This window comes from Delphinapterus leucas, chromosome 19, assembly GCF_059928025.1.
Source record: "Delphinapterus leucas isolate spDelLeu-1000000601 "Yukka" chromosome 19, BTC_Dleu_Yukka2, whole genome shotgun sequence".
Taxonomy (NCBI): domain Eukaryota; kingdom Metazoa; phylum Chordata; class Mammalia; order Artiodactyla; family Monodontidae; genus Delphinapterus; species Delphinapterus leucas.
This window is the reverse complement of record NC_143147.1, coordinates 16,629,555-16,647,601: the sequence shown is the minus strand read 5'-3', so window position 1 is coordinate 16,647,601 and position 18,047 is coordinate 16,629,555. Positions and strand designations below refer to the sequence as shown.

The following is an 18,047-nucleotide window of genomic DNA, read 5'->3' as shown; positions in this document are numbered from 1 at the left end:
TGATGGTGGGAAGGGTAGGAAGGTTTGAGAGAGGGAGATGGAGCCACAAAGAGGCGGGGACTGGATGGGGTTGGGGGAGAGACCACTCACCGTACTAGCTCCCTCCATCCTGCCAGGTACTGCGACAACTCCACATCCCTTTCCGGGTTCAGACTGGCGCGGAACGGCCTCATCATGCGGCCCAGCATCCCCTGAGGGCCCAGACACTGAGGCTCTTCCCGTTCCGGGGCCTCCAAGGGTCCCGACTGTTGCCGGTCCTGGGGGTGAGATAGGAGGGGAAAGGAGTGGGAGCAGAAGCCCTAGCTTGCTAGGTTCGCCAAGCAGCCCAGTTGGGCTCTGAAGAAATTATTTCTAAAATCTAGATGGTGTCCCTCTTGCTGTATTCTCAGCTTCTGACGGGAGAAGGGAGAGGAGGAGGAGGGCCTGCCCTTCATCGGATCCTCAGCCTGGTGCACTTCCCCCTGCTCAGGGTCCTACCTGGAGCTCCCAGTCCCAGCCCTTCCGGGAGCATACCTGGAAAGGAGGCGGTTCCCTGGCAATGCAGGACTGGGCCCCAGATCTGCAGCCTGAGAGGGCACCTGAGGGAAGTGAAACAGAACAACGAGGGCTTGAGGAGAGACCTTAGGTCTCAAGGGCCTGGATTCCCCGGTTCCTCCCAGAGCAGGTGAGGGAAGGGGTACTCACGGAGGCTCCGAGCCCAGAGATAAACAAGCAGTAGTGTGAAGACAGCAAGAGGAATCGCACTGCGCAACCAGCGCCGAGGGACCGGCTGAGGCAGTGCGACCCGCATGGCTGCTGCAGGGACCACCGCCCCCTCACCAGCCCCTCGCCAGGCCTTGTCCCTTCGCCTCCAGGAGGGGAGAGAAGCCGCAGTGCCTGAGGCGCAAAGGATTAATAATTAACCTACTAAGTCCCCCTCCCCTGTGCCCTTTGCCCCAGAGGGCAGCATCTGAGGAGAGAGGGACTCAGTGAAGAGGATTTGGGGGATTCGGTAGCAGTGACACGTCGCTACATTTCCCTTCCCTGTAAGGCCAGGTTGTAGTAAGAGGAAGGCTGGGTATTGTGAGGAGAGGCTGAGGTCAGAACCAGTTCCCCCACTGAGCAATGGTGGACCCTAAGTTGACTCTGGGCCTGAGTTCCCTCCACTGTACATTGAGGATAATATGTTCTTTGCAGGCTTCATGTGAGGATTAACTGATATCGTATGTGCAAACACTGTAAATGGAAAAGCTTACTACAGTTGCTCCATAAATCTTACCTTTTAAGTTCAAGGGAGGGGCACCTGGGATTCAGAGAACACCCTCTTCTAAATTCTCTGCCCTGTCCCCAGGGGACCTTATCTTATTATTATTTTTTATTTTATAAATTTATTTATTTTTTGGCTGCGTTGGGTCTTCGTTGCTGCGCGCGGGCTTTCTCTCATTGTGGTGAGCCGGTGCTACTCTTTGTTGCAGTGCGCGGGCTTCTCATTGTGGTGGCTTCTCTTGTTGTGGAGCACGGGCTGTAGGCGCGCGGGCTACAGTAGTTGTGGCACGAGGGCTCAGTAGTTGTGGCTCGCGGGCTCTAGAGCGCAGGCTCAGTAGTTGTGGCGCACGGGCTTAGTTGCTCCGCGGCATGTGGGATCTTCCCGGACCAGGGCTCGAACCTGTGTCCCCTGCATTGGCAGGCGGATTCTCAACCACTGTGCCACCAGGGAAGCCCAGGGGACCTTATCTTAATCTGGGTGCCTGAGGTCTCAATTATATAGTTTAGGCTGTCACCTTTTACATTTTTGTAGTTTACTTTTTTTAATCTCCAAATTGATTCCTCAGTCATTCATCAAAACAACCTTTATTAACTACCTCCACATGCCAGGCCCTGTACTAGGCCCCATGAAGACAAATGTGCCTTCACAGAGCTCAGGGTCCATTGGAGAATTTATCATCTGTCTCCCCCACTGGAGTGTGAGCTCTGATGAAGACAGGGGCCTTTTCTTGGTGGCTGCTCTATTTAGCATTTAGAATATTGCCTGGGCCCAAACACATTATTTCTAAATAAGTAATATTGAATAGACAAAGGAATGTGTATGAAGGGCAGGCAAATCAGGCAGGGGTGGTACTCCCCACAACAATTTTTTGTTTTTAATTAGGAGTCCCCCTGGTGGTCACAGGGGGAAAAACATTGAGGGAAAGGCTACAGGAAGCGATGAAAGAAATAGCGTCGTCTCCTGTTCTCAGTTCCCTGTCCATAAACTTTTTAAAACTGTTCCTGTCTCTGTGTACATTTTCTTTTGAGGGGAAGGGATGTCCCAGATTCTCAAGGAGTCGGGGCCCCAATCACTCACAAGATGCTTCCCAGCTCCCACAGTTCATGGATTCTTGCCCTGTCTCACTCCGATGCTCCCTCACATCCTGGAGGTCCCTGGGGTCCCTGTGCAGTGGGATTCTGGAACCGTCACTTCCATCCCTAGCCGTGGGTTCCCCATTTCCTAGTGCTGGAATGTTCCCTGGCTTGCTGACTGTGACCTTAGGCAAGTCGCTTGCAATTTCGCAGCCCTAGTTCCCTCACTGGCAGAATAGGAATGGTAATTCTCACCTCCTAAAATTGTTGTGTGGATTAAATAAAACATGCCAGCAAAACGCTAACCACGATTCGTGGCCTATAGTCTGTAAACGTTCGGTAGGTTGGTGGTTATTTAAACCCTCCTCCTCTGGCGCTGGGAGCGTCAGTCTCCCTGAGCTGAGAAACAAGTTTGTAGGCTTCCGGAACGGATTAGTTTTGAGTGTCACTTAATCCAGGTGGCCCTTCCGCAGTCGGAGCCCTCTTAGGGCAAAGGTGGTATACACCTGCATAAAGGGCCTGGGCTCACAGAGGCCGCGGGATGGAGCGGGGCGCGGGAGCCAAGCTGCTTCTGCTGCTGTGGGCGACGTGCTTCGGGCGTGCAAGAGCAGATGCGTCGAGCGGCTACACATTGGTCATCGAGGTGACCAACGGGGGGCCCTGGGGCGACTGGGCCTGGCCAGAGATGTGTCCTGACGGATTCTTCGCCAGCGGGTTTTCACTCAAGGTAGGGGCTCAGGCCTAGGTCTCGGTGGGGACCCCAAGCAGAGGATGGCAGTCTTCTGACTCGTCCTCCGCCGCCCAGGTGAAGCCCCCGCAAGGCATTCCTGGCGACGACACGTCTCTGAACGGAATCCGGCTGCACTGCGCGCGCGGGAATGGGGAGCTCAACACGCACGTGGTGGAGTCCCAGTCTGGAAGGTGGGGGGCAGGGGCCGAGGATCCCCTAGGGTCGGGGTATGCCCCTTACTCTCCATTACACGCATCCCCTACCGATAGGCAGGTTCCTCCAGCGCTGTGGGGAGGTTTAGACCTGGGAAGCGGGTGGGAGACTCCCAGCTCCGCACCTCGGTGGAGGTCAGGTGACTGGAGCACCTGACTGGGAAGCCCCGAGGCCTGGGTCCGGCTGGAGGTGGGTGGGGGCGCCCGCGGAGACCGCGCGTCTCTGCTTTCCTCGCAGGTGGGGCGCGTGGAGTGAGCCGCTGTGGTGTCCCGGCGGCGGCTTCCTGGTGGCTTTCTCGCTTCGCTTGGAGGCACCCGTGACCCCCGGGGACAACACGGCTGCGAACAACGTGCGCTTCCGCTGCTCCGACAGCACGGAGTTGCAGGGGCCCGGTCTGTCCTGGGGAGACTTTGGAAACTGGAGTGAGCCATGCCCTAAAGGAGTGTGCGGCTTGCAGACCAAGATCGAGCGGCCTAGAGGCCTCCGCGATGACACCGCTGTTAACGACGCGCGCTTTTTCTGCTGCCGCAGTTGACACCATCGCCGCCCTCTCCCAGCCCAAGCCTAGTCCCACCTCCGCTATTAAAGCTTCTCTATCTTGGCTTTGGTCTCTCTTGTTTTAGGGGTGGGAAACTGCGTAGCCCCATCTTCCTCCTAACCTAGCATTGGGCCAGGCCCAATTAGGATTTGGTTTCAGGAGTCCATGGCAAGCTACTGAAAGTTACCGACCCATAGTTCAGAAAAGACACACTTAAACACAATTTTGCGTACAAGTTAAGGAAGTCCCTGCCTTTCTGTGAGCCTCTGCAGATACATCGTCCCCATTAAGAGACCAGGTTGTTTCCTTTCTGAACCCCCAGTGACCCCAGATCAAGAAATTTCTACCAAATTAGGAGGTGACAATGCTATATCGTCTTAAGGTTTCATTTTCTAGAACTTAGGAGGCTAAGATGTCTTTTCCATAGTTTTCCTTCCCCGCTGCGCCAAAACTCAAACAGTGGCTTTTCTGTATACTGAGTCCCATTGAGGGTCTTCGTCCTTGCTGCCCTCTCTGCCTGGAATCCCCCAACTGTCCAGATGGTTAGCCCATCCACCAGATTTCAGCTCCAATTTCTCTTTCTTGGACTTTATCTTATTAAAAAAGTCCATCCATCAGTCAATATCTATCCCACTACCTCCGTGTTTTTAAAAAGTGCTTATCACCAATTAAAATAATCTATTGCCTCTTTTAAAAATTGTCCATCTTCTACCCCTGGAATGTTAAATTCTTTAAGAGCACAGAACTTGCCTGTCTTGTTTACACAGTATTTCTAGTGCACTAATAGTTCAATAACTATTTATTAAGGAAATAACAAGCGGGGTGCAAGGGTCCCAAACACGAGAGCCCCAAGCCACGGTGTATATGGAGACCTTCGGACACTCCTTGTAAAGGGCACAATCTGAGACGCGGAAGAGAGCTCTAAATAGTTTATTCCAGGGCGTGGGCGGGCCAGGCGGGTGTCCAGGAGCGACGGACCAGGTCCGTGGAGCCTCAGTGAGGGGCGCCCTGCGGAAAAAAAGTGAGGACTTAGTCAGGGAGCAAATAGATTTTCTCGACAGCTCCATCCCACACAGTCCCACCTCCTTCTTCCGACAATCGCCGCAGAAGACACCAATGGACGCGTTCACCAGCTGCACCCCACACAGCAAAATCTCCAGGCACGAGGCGGCCACCAGCAGCGAGAAGAGTGTCACGTTCCAGTAGACCACACCAGGCGGCTCCACGCACGAGCTCCACTGAGTGCGGTTGAGCAGGTAGGAGCCTCTGCGGGCGGGGCAGGGTCACGGGAGAGGAGGTCACGCGGAGCGCGCCCCCCTCGGGGCTCCCCGCCCCGCGCAGGCGCCGAGGGGGATATGCAAAGGACTCGTTCGGCCCACGTGGAGGAAGCTGTCTCGAAGCCGAATCCCACCTAGGTTTCTCGGTCCACGTGGGAAAGGCAGGTGGGCAGCAGCAGAGAATGGGGGCGGGGGCGCGAATACAGGCTGAGCCTTACGCGGTGTGTTGGAAGTGGTAGTCCCAGGAGCCGTGCATTAAGCATCGTGGTCCAATTCGGAGCCCGGCTCCTGATACCGAGAGGCAGTAGATGGCACCAAGCATCCCGAACGCCGAGCAGAAGACCGATCGCAGCATCTGGATACAGAGTGCGAGGAGAGGTGAGTTGGGCCGTCCCCGCCCCACTCGTGGGCACAGCGCGCCTAGCGCCCGCCCCCCCCCCCGCCCCCGCTTTGTTACCGAGCTCTAGCCAGTCTCGTTAAAAATACATTTCCCGTCAAACTCCAGGGCTTGGAGTTCGGCTAATTCTAAGAGCCACTGGCCGCGGAGGTTCATGGGGATTGTAGTTCCCTCCGGTCAGGCTCACTGAAGCCTAAGATTTGCGGGTGCGAGGGAGCGGTAAGATGAAGCCTAGGACTCTGCAGAGGAGCTCGTGAAGCTGGGAATTCTGTGGAGGGGTTTAGGTGTGATTCTTCGAAGACAGATTCAAAGACCTATGCTGAGTGCCGTCTTAATTTGCATCTTACCCTGCAGCGATTCCCACAGCAGCCTGCACCACAACAGCCTTTGCCCCCTGCCCGGACGGCGGAAATTCCTGGACACAGTACCTGTGGGATCAGAGTCGATGTGATAGCGAGTCATGCAGGTCCCCAACTTGGATCAGCACTTACCCCGTATTGTGACGAGGTAAGCTTCCTGTGATTGCCTTCAGCCATTTGGACTATAGGGAGACCTTATCTCTACTTCTCCTGGAGCACTGTGCGGCTCTGCTTTAAATTTACCCATATTTATGTGCCTACTTATCTCTGTCCAGATTGTAGCCTCCAGGAGGATAGGGCGCAATATCATTATATCCCCCATAAATCTCAGCATACAGTAGGTGCCCAACTGAATGGCAGTCAGGAGGCCTGGGTTTAATGCCAACCTTGTGCTCACTTCACACTCCGTGAATTGATTCATCTCTCTGGGTCTCAGTTTTGTCCTCTGTGAAATGGGCTGTTCTCAGGATTTAATGAAATAACAGGTTGCCTTGATGTCAAGACTTGCTCAGAGTAAATGGTCAATAACTATAGAGTCCCTCAGCGGCAGGAAGGAATAGTGGTGTTGGAATGCCTGGTGAACTGGGATTATGGTGGAGGGTGGAGGAGCATGTAAGACTCTGATGGGAAGAGTAGGAATCCCCAAGATCCAGCCTTGATCCACTTTGTCTTTCTTTCTTCCGTGGCCCTCCTCAGAGAGCCCATCCCCTTCCAGGGCATCAGCTGCTTCCTCTAACAATTGTTGTCTCCTAAATTGATGCCTCCAAATTCAAATCTAACTGCCTGAAGGGTATGTTCGTTTGAATGTCTTGGTTTTAGCTTAAGTTCATCCAGCCTCATACTAATCTCACAATTTGTTCCCCCCAATTCATCTCCCTTTGGCTTTCTTGTCTCCATCAGTGGAAATATCCTGCAGGTCACCCCAGCCTAAAAACTTGAATCCTTCACACCTAGCCAGACCTCAAGTCTTTGGGACTTCCTTCAATGGCTCTTGAATCTGTCAGTCCTTTTTTCTTCCCCACGGTCAATCCCCAATCACCTCCCATGAGAAGGATGTGCTCAGCCTCCCTACTAGATTTTTGTATCTCTTGCCCTGTGCCAACTCACATTCCATACTACATTGCTACCGCCAGATTAAACTTAGCTTTCAACTGGTCTTTTCCCGATCCAATCCTTTAGGGTCTCCTCAAAGAGTAGCCCATCAAGACTGAACTCCACGAAGGCGTTCGAGGCATCTCACTTTTGGCTCCAGCCTTAACTTTGTTGCACCAGACCAGGTTCTTTGCCTGTCTTCCCATCTCTGGAATTCCACAGCTCTCTGGATCTGTGCCTCCCTGTCTTCCTTGTCTGGCACACACCAACAAGGCGGCATTTTGATCTTCTCCAAAGGAGGGGCTGAGAGTTTTAGTTCCATTATATCATCCACAGCAACCTTACAGAAACACCTGCAGAGTCGAATGAACTTTCCACCAGACACTCTTCCCTCTTCCATGTCTCATGGCAGGTCTAGGGCCAATGCTGGCCCCCTTGCTTAGCCTTTCTGTTTACATCACTTACGCAGAAGCTCCTGGATCCAAAGACACCTGGAATTTGGATTTACCAATTTCAAACGACCTCTCTGTTTGTGTTTTTTTTAATATAAATTTATTTATTTATTTTTGGCTGTGTTGGGTCTTTGTTCCTGCGCACAGGGTTTCTCTAGTTGCCACGAGTGGGGGCAACTCTTTGTTGAGGTGCGCGGGCTTCTTACTGTGGTGGCTTCTCTTGTTGTGGAGCACGGGCTCTAGGCACGTGGGCTTCAGTACTTGCAGCACGCGGGCTCAGTAGTTGTGGCTCACGGGCTCTAGAGCACAGGCTCAGTAGTTGTAGCGCACAGGGCTTAGTTGTTCTGCAGCATGTGGGATCTTCCCGGACCAGGGATCAAACCCTGCATTGTGTCTCCTGCGTTGGCAGGCAGATTCTTAACTACTGTGCCACCAGCGAAGCCCTGTTTGTGATTTTTTAAAAAAATATTTACTTATTTATTTGGCTGCACCAGATCTTAGTTGCAGCACGCGGGATCTTTAGTTGCGGCATGTGAGATCTTAGTTCCCCGACCAGGGATGGAACCCGGGCCCCCTGCATTGGGAGCATGGAGTCTTAGCCACTGGACCACCAGGGAAGTCCCTGATTTTTACTTTTCTAGCCAAAGTGTTTCCTTTTGTCGTCTGAACTCGTCTGTCTTGCTCTCTGCTATCTCTTCTCATTGAAAAGAGAAGGGTAATTGAAAAGGCAGGAGGAAGCACTGAGTTTATAGCTCGAGTCTGTTTAATTTTCTCCATCTCCGTGGCCACTGGCCTCATCTAAGCCACTATCATCTCCCCTGGACAACTGTAGTGACCTCAGTCTGGTCTTCCTGCACACAGTGCTGACCTCCTACTGTTTCGTCACCACCCAGCAGCCAGCCATATCCAGCGGGGTATGGAGCAACTAGAACTCTCACCCTTTGCTGGTGGGAATACAATCGGCATAAGTACTTCAGACAACTCTTTGGTAATATCTGTTAGCACCGAACATTTGCATACCTCAAGAATCAGCCGTTTTACTCCTAGGTATCTATCCAACAGAAATGCAAACGTACATTCACCTAAAGACATTTACAGGAATGTTTATAGAGCATTATTTAGAATAAACCCGAGTTGGGAACTATCCAAATATCCATCAACAGTAGAATGTTTAAATAAATTGTAGTAATACTTACACAATGGAAATAATTGTGTAAATATTAGAAATAGTAAACTACAGCACTGTGTAACAATATGGATGAAACTTACAAACATAATGTTGACCTCGATAAACCAGAACAAACGTGTCCACTCTGTATGATTCTATTTATATAAAGTGCTAACCAGACAAAACTAACCTCTGGGATAGAAGTCAGGATAGTGGGGCCCTTGTTGGTGTGGGGTAGGGCCTGGTGGGAGGCATGTCTGGGGTTCTTGTAATGACCCACATCTTGATCTGAGTGCCCAGAACATGGGTGTGTTCCCTTTATAAAAATTCACTGAGCTATATATTAAGGATCTGGGCATTTGTCTGTATGACTTTCTAAAAAGGTAAAAAGTCCTTCAATAGTTTTCTGTGCACTTATAATAAAATTCAAATTCCTCACTGTGCCTTTCAAGGGTGTAGGTGCTCTGGCCTCTGCCCTCCTCCGATTGGCGGCCTCTCCAGCCCTGAGATGTGAAGGCCTATTCCTGCCTTACACTTTGTACTCACCTGTCTGTCATGCTGATTCCTTCTTTTTGTCTTTTGGGTCTCAGTTCAGAAGTCACCTCATCAAGGCCTTCCTTGAAAATGCTATAAAAAGTGCCCCCCCCCCCGCCTTGCCTCAGGAGCTCTTTACACAGCATCCTGCTTTGTTTTCTTGATGGTCCCTACTTTTATCTGAGATCATCTCACTCGTCTGTTTACTTTGTTCATTCGCTATTAATCCAGTGCCTGTTAATCCAGGCCTAGGCGTCTGGCACACAGCAGCCAGTGAAACAGGCAGCCCTTCCTCCTGTGGGGCGTACATTTTTGCTTCCTTGATACTGTGTGTCTCTCCAGCAGAAACACCTGCTTCAGGGAGTGCAGGGCCCTCACCTGTGTCCCTGTGGTATAGCAGTAACTGTGAATACACTTGAGAACCTTCTCCAGGGTGGCTGAGAGCATGGAGGCTGGAGGGAAGCTGGGAATGAGCATGTTGGGGGGGCATCCTTGGGGGTCTCCCCAGAAGCAGGCAAGTAAGATCGTGGGGAGGTGGTGGTGGTTTGGGCTGGAGGAGGGGTGTGATGTGACAGCGGCGGAGAGGGTGGGGTTGGGAGGAGTGTGACGTCTCAGAGAGGGTTGAGGTCAGAGGCATGGCACGGAGTCCAACAGCCATAAATCCATGGGTGGGGGGAGTAGGAGGAAAGACCTGGATGGGTAAGAGGGGATTGTTGGGTAAAGGAGAAGAGGTGTCCCCATTAGCTATCAGACTTGTGGCCAGTGAAAGAGACAAAGGTGAGGCATCCCCTTGAGAATTTCATCAGTCAGCCATCCTGAGAAGTGGGGAACCGTGCCGGGTAGATCTTTTATCTTCATGCCATAAAGATGTTAGATTCGCTTGACCTTCCAAAAAGTTCCCCTAGGGACTTCCCTGGCGGTCCAGCGGTTAAGCCAGTGGGCACGGTTTCAGTCCCTTGTGGGGGAACCAAGAACTTGCATGCCACGCGGTGCACAAACAAACAAAACAACAAAAAAGTTCCCTGAGTGGGGAGGGGGGTGGCGAATGGGGGTTAGAAAGTCCAGGAAGTCTGTGTCTCCCCTTCCCCAACTTCTCCTGACAGATCCTAGTCTCCAGGAAGCCACGGGACCCCTTCTCCACCATACTGACCCGAGTTCTGAGTTTATCCTTAGTGCCCAGCGCACAGTGGGCATCCAGGAACCTGGGTGGAGAGTGAAGGGACATGGAAATGGGGGAAGTGACACTGAGTTGATAGGTAGAAAGACTGATCTGCGACATCGCTCCCTGGCTCCAGATACTGTCACTGTAAACCACACCCACACCAAGCCCCATTATTGTCTTAACCTGATAACCTCCCATGGAACCAGCTGTTCCTTCTGCCTCAACCCCTGTAATGAGGTGTTTCCAGCGTCTGCTCAGCGGTGAGGATGGCGAGGGGCTGGTAGGACATACTCCCTACCCAGGAGGGAAGAGTTTCGAGCAGTAAGGCTCCTTCCTTCTCATCCCCCTCAGACATTCAGCTCAGGACCCTGGGGCTGAGAACCTCCCCTACAGAGTGCTCAGTGTTTGGGGGCAGCCTGGGCAGGCTCCGGTCCCCCCACCAAGCTACCGCCATCCCTTCCCGGGCAGCCATCCTTTTCCCTCACTCCCTCTCCCTCCTGTTCAGGACCCCGGAGAGTGGCACCCAGCCCCCTGGCCCGTGTGCCCTGGCCAGCCCTCTCACCATCAGGCCCCCGCCGATGAAGCCAGCCATGAGCCAGACTTGCAAGCTGAGGCAGTCCTTGATCCAGGTGGTCTGACCGTTGGGCACTAGCAGGAGGGCGTTGGCCACAATGCAGATCAGGGAGAGGGGGATGAGGGAGAGCCCCACGAAGCGGGCGCACTTTCCCGTGCACATGCTGAGGCTCTTGGAAAGGACAGGCAGCAAGTGAAAGTGAGCCCGAGGTTCCCCGGTCCAGAGGGAAAAACAAGCCCGGAGCAAAGGTCGAGGAGGAGGTGTGGTGAAGCTGGCAGTAGCTGATGATAAGGGACAGAGGCAGGAGACACGGGGCTGCAGCAGAGACACGGAGACACGGGGCTGCAGCAGAGACGCGGGCAAATGGGGAGGATGTGGTGGAGGAGGTGGGGGAGCTTGACACACAGAGGACGTTGCCTGGGTTCAGTGTGTTTCCTCTTTTTCTGCACACGCCTCTCCACAGAACCTCAGTCTACTCCTTACCTGCTTTGTGACTTAGCCAAGCCCCTTAATGTCTCTGTCTCAGTTGCCTCATCTCGACAAAGGGTATACAGCCAAGGTATGCCCTTGGCTCACGGGCAGGTGGTGAGGATTAAATGGGTTAGGGAGTTCCCTGGCGGTCCAGTGATTAGGACTCAGCACCCTCACTGCCTGCGGCCTGGGTTCGATCCCTGGTTGGGGAACTAAGATCCTGCAAGCCGTGTGGGGTGGCCAAAAAAAAAAAAAAAAGAGTCAAGGTGAGGGTGAGAAACATTTTGTAACCGAGGACACACTAATCCAGTGTATGGTGCCCTATTAGTCCCATAGGGAGAGTTCCTCCTGGAAAGAAACTAAAGATGGTGGTAGAGGTTCATTATCCTTTTGTTTCTTCTTGTTAATGTCTGTTTATTGAACCATCTTCCTGTTGAGACCACCACTGAGGTCTCATTGATTAAAGCATCCATCCCCCTGGCCTCCATGTTTGATTCAGCAGTGGCCACGTGGTCCAAGCCAGTCCCATGGGAACCAACTTCTGGTTCTTGTTGGCAATCTGAGGTCAAAGAATTCCTGTTTTTGTTGCGCTGCTGCAGTTGCTGGTGGCATATCGTCACCTGCCTGCTGGAGAGTGAAGAAAATCCAGAGGAAAGACCAGTCAAGAGATGGAGAGAGACTAAGTCCCCCCCCCCCGCGCCCCCCTCCCCCCACTTTTGGGATCTTAGTTCCCTGACCAGGAATTGAAGCTGGGCCCTCGGCATTGGAAGCGCAGAACCCTAACCACTGGACTGCTGAGGAATTCACAGGACTAAGTCTTGATGACATCATGTGAACGTGTAGACCCAGCTATGCCTGAAGCCTTATCCTTGGAAACTTTTGATTATGTGAACCAGTTTGAGTTGTGTTTCTGTCAACTGCAGGGTAAAGAGTCTTTTTTTGTTGTTTTTTTTTAAACCTCCCTCTGTTTTGAGCTGCACACAACAGCATTTTTTTTTCACATCTTTATTGGAGTATAAATGCTTTACAATGTTGTGTTCGTTTCTGCTGTACAACAAAGTGAATCAGCTATATGTATACATATATCCCCATTATCCCCATATCCCCTCCCTCCCACCCTTCCTATCGCACCCCTCTAGGTCATCACAAAGCATGGAGCTGATCTCCTTATGCTTCCCACTAGCCATCCATTTTACATTTGGTAGTGTATATATGTCAATGCTACTCTCACTTCATCCCAGCTTCCCCTTCCCCCACCCTGTGCCCTCAAGTCTGTTCTCTACATCTGCATCTTTTTTCCTGCCCTGCCACTAGGTCCATCAGTACCACTTTGTAAAATTCCATATATATGCATTAGCATACGGTATTTGTTTTTCTCTTTCTGACTTACTTCACTCTGTATGACAGACTCTAGGTCCATCCACCTCACTACAAATAACTCGATTTCGTTCCTTTTTATGGCTGAGTAATACTCCATTGTATATATGTGCCACATCTTCTTTATCCATTCATCTGTTGATGGACATTTAGGTTGCTTCCATGTCCTGGCTGTTGTGAATAGTGCTGCAATGAATATTGTGGTACATGTAGCTTTTTGAATTATGGTTTTCTCAGGGTATATGCCCAGGAGTGGGATTGCTGGGTCATATGGTAGTTCTATTTTTAGTTTTTTAAGGAACCTCCATACTGTTCTCCATAGTGGCTGTATCAATTTACATTCCCACCAGCAGTGCAGGAGGGTTCCCTTTTCTCCACACCCTTTCCAGCATTTATTGTTTCTAGATTTTTTGATGATGGCCATTCTGACCAGTGTGAGGTGATACCTCATTGTGGTTTTGATTTGCATTTATTTTTTCTAGATTTTTTGATGATGGCCATTCTGACCAGTGTGAGGTGATACCTCATTGTGGTTTTGATTTGCATTTCTCTAATGATTAGTGATGTTGACCATCTTTTCATGTATTTGTTGCCCATATGTATGTCTTCTTTGGAGAAATGTCAATTTAGGTCTTCTGCCCATTTTTGGATTGGGTTGTTTGTTTTTGTGATATCGAGCTGCGTGAGCTGCTTGTATATTTTGGAGATTAATCCTTTGTCAGTTGCTTCATTTGAAAATATTTTCTCCCATTCTGAGGGTTCTCTTTTCATCTTGTTTATGGTTTCCTTTGCTGTGCAGAAGCTTTTAAGTTTCATTAGGTCCCATTTGTTTATTTTTGTTTATTTTTGTTTTTATTTCCCTTACTCTAGGAGGTGGGTCAAAAAGGATTTTGCTGTGATTTATGTCATAGAGTCTTCTGCCTATGTTTTCGTCTAAGAGTTTTATAGTGTCTGCCCTGACATTTAGGTCTCTAATCCATTTTGAGTTTATTTTTGTGTATGGTGTTAGGGTGTGTTCTAATTTCATCCTTTTACACGTATCTGTCCATTTTTCCCAGCACCACCTATTGAAGAGGCTGTCTTTTCTCCATTGTATATTCTGGCCTCCTTTGTCAAAGATAAGGTGACCAGATGTGTGTGGGTTTATCTCTGGGCTTTCTATCCTGTTCCATTGATCTATATTTCTGTTTTCGTGCCAGTACCATTGGTTTCACTCAACCAATGTTGAGTGAAACCAATGTATGAGTGAAATAAATGCTGATATTTGTAGGCCACTAAGACTTCGTGGGATTTTTTTGTTCCACAGCAATAGCTGACTGACACAGACCCCATTATCTAAGCCACAGCTGATTGATCCAAGAAGGAGTAGCCAACCCAAAAGGAGACATGAAACCAGAGACCTTTGTGGTTGCTTGAGGTAAGAACTCTGCCCAACAGAGAGAGGTACCCTTACTGAATGATGACTGATCAATGAATTGGATCTTCATTCTTGGGAAGGTTGACTGAAGACAACCTGAGAGTCATCAGAGGGAAGGATGGCCCCAACCTGAGAGTCATCAGAGGGAACTGAGAGAAGTATGAAAGCAGGGAGTGAGCAAAAGCCACAAGGCAACTGAATCCATAAATAAGCAGAAGCCATAGGAAGAGAATTGTGTAGAGAACAGGTATTCAGAAACAGTGCAGGAGAAAGAAGCACAAGCCCTGGGGAGTAGAGGTGGGAAACCTGGGTCCGAGGTGAGGCAGAGGACATGTGGTTCTGCTGAGTCGCCAGAAGTGACGTTGAACCACTAGAGCGGCTGTGACGCCCATGTCGCAGGTCTTCCCACTTAAGCCTGGAGCGGGGATTCAGCCATTGTCCTGATGGACAGGGAGTAGGGCCAAGAGAAGCTGCATATTCACTACAAGTTCATCAATCATGAGTCTGAGAGATGGTTCTGCTTTTCAGGATAAATAAAGAGAAAAAAAGAAAAGTTGTGTGTGGGGGGTGGTGTGTATTCATTTCTATTACATTTTGTACAACTCCGTATGCACGGAATAATAATGTTAAAAACATTATAGGGATTCTGAAAAACTTTATCAAAACAAGAGAAAGGGCACATCGTCCTGAAGACTGAAAGAAAGAAACAGAACTCTTGAGAAATATTTACTGTAGGATTTGGAAGGAATTTTCAGGAAGGGTTTCACTAGAAGGAGGAGTAGAGTTCTTTAAGGAACGAAAGACTGAGATGAAAAGGCACCAGTGCGTGTTTGGGGAAGAAGAATTGCATGGAAACTCAAAAAATGCACAAAGAGAGCTAAAGTCCACGTGTGAATCACTAAAGAACAGAACTGAAAGTGGGGCAAAGCGGGAGAGGGAAACAGAGGACAAACTTGAACAAGATGCACAGGAAAAGGACCAAAAGATTAGAAAAAAAGGACCAGCGATTAAAACAGCACAAGGGAAGATAAGGGAACCAGCTGCTCCCAAAGATAAGAACAGAGCTGGTGGGAGTGACGTCACAGGTGACAAATCTGTACTGGGAGAAGGCTTCCCCAGGGCGCGGCTCCACTTGAGTTAGTGGGCTGGAGGGCATACTGTATCCCAGGTGAAGTATTAAAAATGAACTGAACCCAGATCCATCCTGACTAAATATGTGAGTTAAAGAATACAGCTCAGCAAAGTTAAAAGGCTTCCTAGAAAGGAACAAAAGTCGGTCTTGAGACATCTCTGTAACACTAAATGCCCAGAAGACAAAGGAGCAACGTCTGTAGTCATGACACAAGCTATGAGTCAGTTATTGTATGCGTATGCAAGTTTCCTCTTGCGTGTGAAGGGCAAGAGAACTGCATTTCTGAGAATGTTTGGGTTTGGAAATACCACTATGTCTCCTTCTTCTCCTTTTTTTTTTTTTTTTAAGATATTTTAACTCACCAAGAGATGAAGTGAAATAAAAACTCCCAAAATGGGGAAATCTTGGCATGACTGTAAATAATTTTTGTTTTGTTTTGTTTTTTTGGTACGCGGGCCTCTCACTCTTGTGGCCTCTCCCGTTGCGGAGCACAGGCTCCGGACGCGCAGGCTTAGTGGCCATGGCTCACGGGCCCAGCTGCTCCGTGGCATGTGTCCCCTGCATCGGCAGACAGACTCTCAACCACTGCGCCACCAGGGAAGCCCCTGTAAATAATTTTTATAAACCCAGTTATGACACTGAATATGTTTCAAAAAATCCTTTTAAAGAGAAAATATATAGTGTAAATTCTAAAAATTATAATAACAAAAGTAAAGATGTCAATCATTTATTGCTGGCCATGACTAGAGTCCATTTTAAGGAAACGTATCAGGTCATAGAAACTCAACTCTACTGAAACAAAGAGAGCATTTATTGGTTCAGGTAATTAAAATGTCCAAAGGCAGAGCCAACTTCTGTGCGTGATCCATGAAAGAAATAATTGATAAGCTGGACTTCATTGATTTTAATTAAATAATTTTTACTAATTGTAATTTTTATTTTTTGACCACACCGCATGGCATGTGGGATCCTAGTTCCTTGACCAGGGATCGAACCCATGCCCCCTGCAGTAGAAGCATGAAGTCTTAACCACTGGACCTCCAGGGAAGTCCTGGACTTCATTGAAATTAAAAACTTCTGCTCTGTGAAAGACACTGTCAAGAGAATAAGAAGACACGTTGCAGATTGGGAGAAAATATTTGTAAAAGACATATCTGATAAAGGGTTGTTATTCAAAACATACAAAGAACTCTTAAAACTGAACAAGAAGAAAAAAGAGCCACCTGATGTAAAAATTGGGCAAAAGACTTGAACAGACACCTCATCAAAGAAGATATATAAATGGTAAATAAACACATGAAAAGATGCCCAACATCATATGTCATTTCCCTACAATAATGAGATACCACGACACACCTATTAGAATGGCCAAAATTCAAAACACTGACAACATCAAATGCTGATGAAGACGTGGAGCAACAGGAATTCTCATTCATTGCTAGTGGGGATGCAAAATGATACAGGCACTTTGGAAGAAAGTTCGGCAGTGTCATAAAACTAAACATACTTTTACCATAAGACCTAGGACTCATGCTTCTAGGTGTTTACCCAAATGATTTGAAAAACTTATGTCCCCACAAAAACCTGCACATGGATGTTTATAGCAGCTTTATTCATGATTGCCAAAACTTGGAAGCAACCAAGATGTCCTTCAGTAGGTGAATGGCTAAATAAACTGTGGTACATCCAGACAATGGAATATTGTTCAACATTAAAAGAAATAAGCTCTCAAGTCATGAAAAACATAGAGGAAACTTAAATGCATATCTCTAAGTGAAAGGACCAATCTGAAAAGGCTACACACTATGTGATTCCAACTATATGACATTCTGGAAAAGGCAAAACTCTGGAGACAGTAAAAAGGTCAGTGGTTGCCAAGGGTTGGGGGATGGGGAGAGATGAGTAGGCAGAGCTCAGAGGGTTTTTAGGACTGTGAAATTATCCTATATGATACTATAATGGTGGATCCATATCATTATACATTTGTCAAAACCCATAGAATGTACAACACCAAGAGTGAACCCTATATAAACAATGTTGTTTTTTAAAAATTAATTTATTTAAACTATGGACTTTGGGTGGTAATGATATGTCAATGTAGCTTCACTGATTGTTACCAGTGTACCACTTTGATGGGGGATGTTGATAGTGGGGGAGACTCTGCACATGTGGGGGCAGTAGGTATGTGGAACGCTCTGTACTTTCTGTTCACTTTTGCTGTGACCCTAAACTACTCTAAAAAAATATAGTCTATTTTTTAAAAAAGTGTCCAAGCTAAGAGAGTAGATCTTGTTTTAGAAATTTTATTGAAGTATAATTGATTTACAGTATTGTGTTGGGACTTCCCTGGTGACGCAGTGGTTAGGAGTCTGCCTGCCAATGCAGAGGACACGGGTTCGAGCCCTGGTCTGGGAAGATCCCACATGCCGTGGAGCACCTAAGCCCGTGCGCCACAACTACTGAGCCTGCGCTCTAGAGCCCGCGAGCCACAACTACTGAGCCCGCGTGCCACAACTACCAAAGCCCGCGCTCCTAGAGCCTGTGCTCTGCAACAAAGAGAAGCCACAGCAATGAGAAGCCCGCGCACCGCAACGAAGCATAGCCCCCGCTCGACAATACTAGAAAAAGCCTGTGTGCAGCAGCGAAGACCCAACGCAACCAAAAATAAGAAAATAAATTTAAAAAAATGTTACAATGCTGTGTTAATTTGTTCTGTACAGCAAAGTGACTCAGTGACACATACATATATATACATGTATGTGTACAAATCATTACATTGTACACTTAAAATATATACAATGTTATATGTCAATTATATTTCAATTTTGAAAAGTC

At 48.8% G+C, this 18,047-nt stretch overlaps 3 protein-coding genes and 1 long non-coding RNA gene across 7 annotated transcripts in view; 2 read left to right on the top strand and 2 right to left on the bottom strand.

Annotated features, from left to right (window-relative positions):
- GLTPD2 (glycolipid transfer protein domain containing 2) overlaps positions 1-1,371 on the bottom strand; it is a 7,429-nt gene extending 6,058 nt beyond the window's left edge. The window contains 4 exon segments of the mRNA XM_089900553.1: positions 91-257; positions 514-596; positions 599-679; positions 682-1,371. Coding sequence (XP_089756679.1) covers positions 91-257; positions 514-596; positions 599-679; positions 682-790 — 440 coding nt within the window. The 5' untranslated portion in view covers positions 791-1,371.
- The window catches only part of LOC111185976 (uncharacterized), a 24,817-nt gene extending 6,770 nt beyond the window's left edge, over positions 1-18,047 (top strand). Inside the window, exons 3-6 of one of the 2 annotated variants that reach the window (XR_016388872.1) lie at positions 4,862-5,455; positions 5,829-5,981; positions 13,970-17,075; positions 17,571-18,047. This is a non-coding gene — a long non-coding RNA (uncharacterized LOC111185976). Of the gene's footprint in view, positions 1-4,861; positions 5,456-5,828; positions 5,982-13,969; positions 17,076-17,540 lie in introns of both variants that reach the window. The other variant, XR_002647707.3, reaches the window with a different exon arrangement.
- VMO1 (vitelline membrane outer layer 1 homolog) lies at positions 142-3,863 on the top strand. Its single transcript, XM_022596126.2, has 3 exons — positions 142-3,046; positions 3,125-3,240; positions 3,500-3,863. Exons 1-3 carry the CDS (start codon positions 2,861-2,863, stop codon positions 3,795-3,797), a joined length of 600 nt encoding a protein of 199 aa, XP_022451834.1. The 5' UTR covers positions 142-2,860; the 3' UTR covers positions 3,798-3,863.
- TM4SF5 (transmembrane 4 L six family member 5) lies at positions 4,582-11,167 on the bottom strand. 3 transcript variants are annotated; one of them, XM_022596122.3, is made up of 5 exons: positions 10,804-11,157; positions 5,822-5,902; positions 5,296-5,432; positions 4,883-5,066; positions 4,582-4,808 (listed from the first exon to the last, which is right to left on the bottom strand). In XM_022596122.3, the coding sequence occupies exons 1-5, from the start codon at positions 10,975-10,977 to the stop codon at positions 4,794-4,796; spliced, it is 591 nt and encodes a 196-aa protein (XP_022451830.1). In that variant the 5' UTR covers positions 10,978-11,157; the 3' UTR covers positions 4,582-4,793. The 3 variants fall into 3 exon arrangements, with proteins under 3 accessions (XP_022451830.1, XP_022451828.1, XP_022451829.1); XM_022596120.3 differs by having other exon boundaries at positions 4,582-5,066; positions 10,804-11,164; XM_022596121.3 differs by lacking the exon at positions 5,822-5,902 and having other exon boundaries at positions 4,582-5,066; positions 10,804-11,167.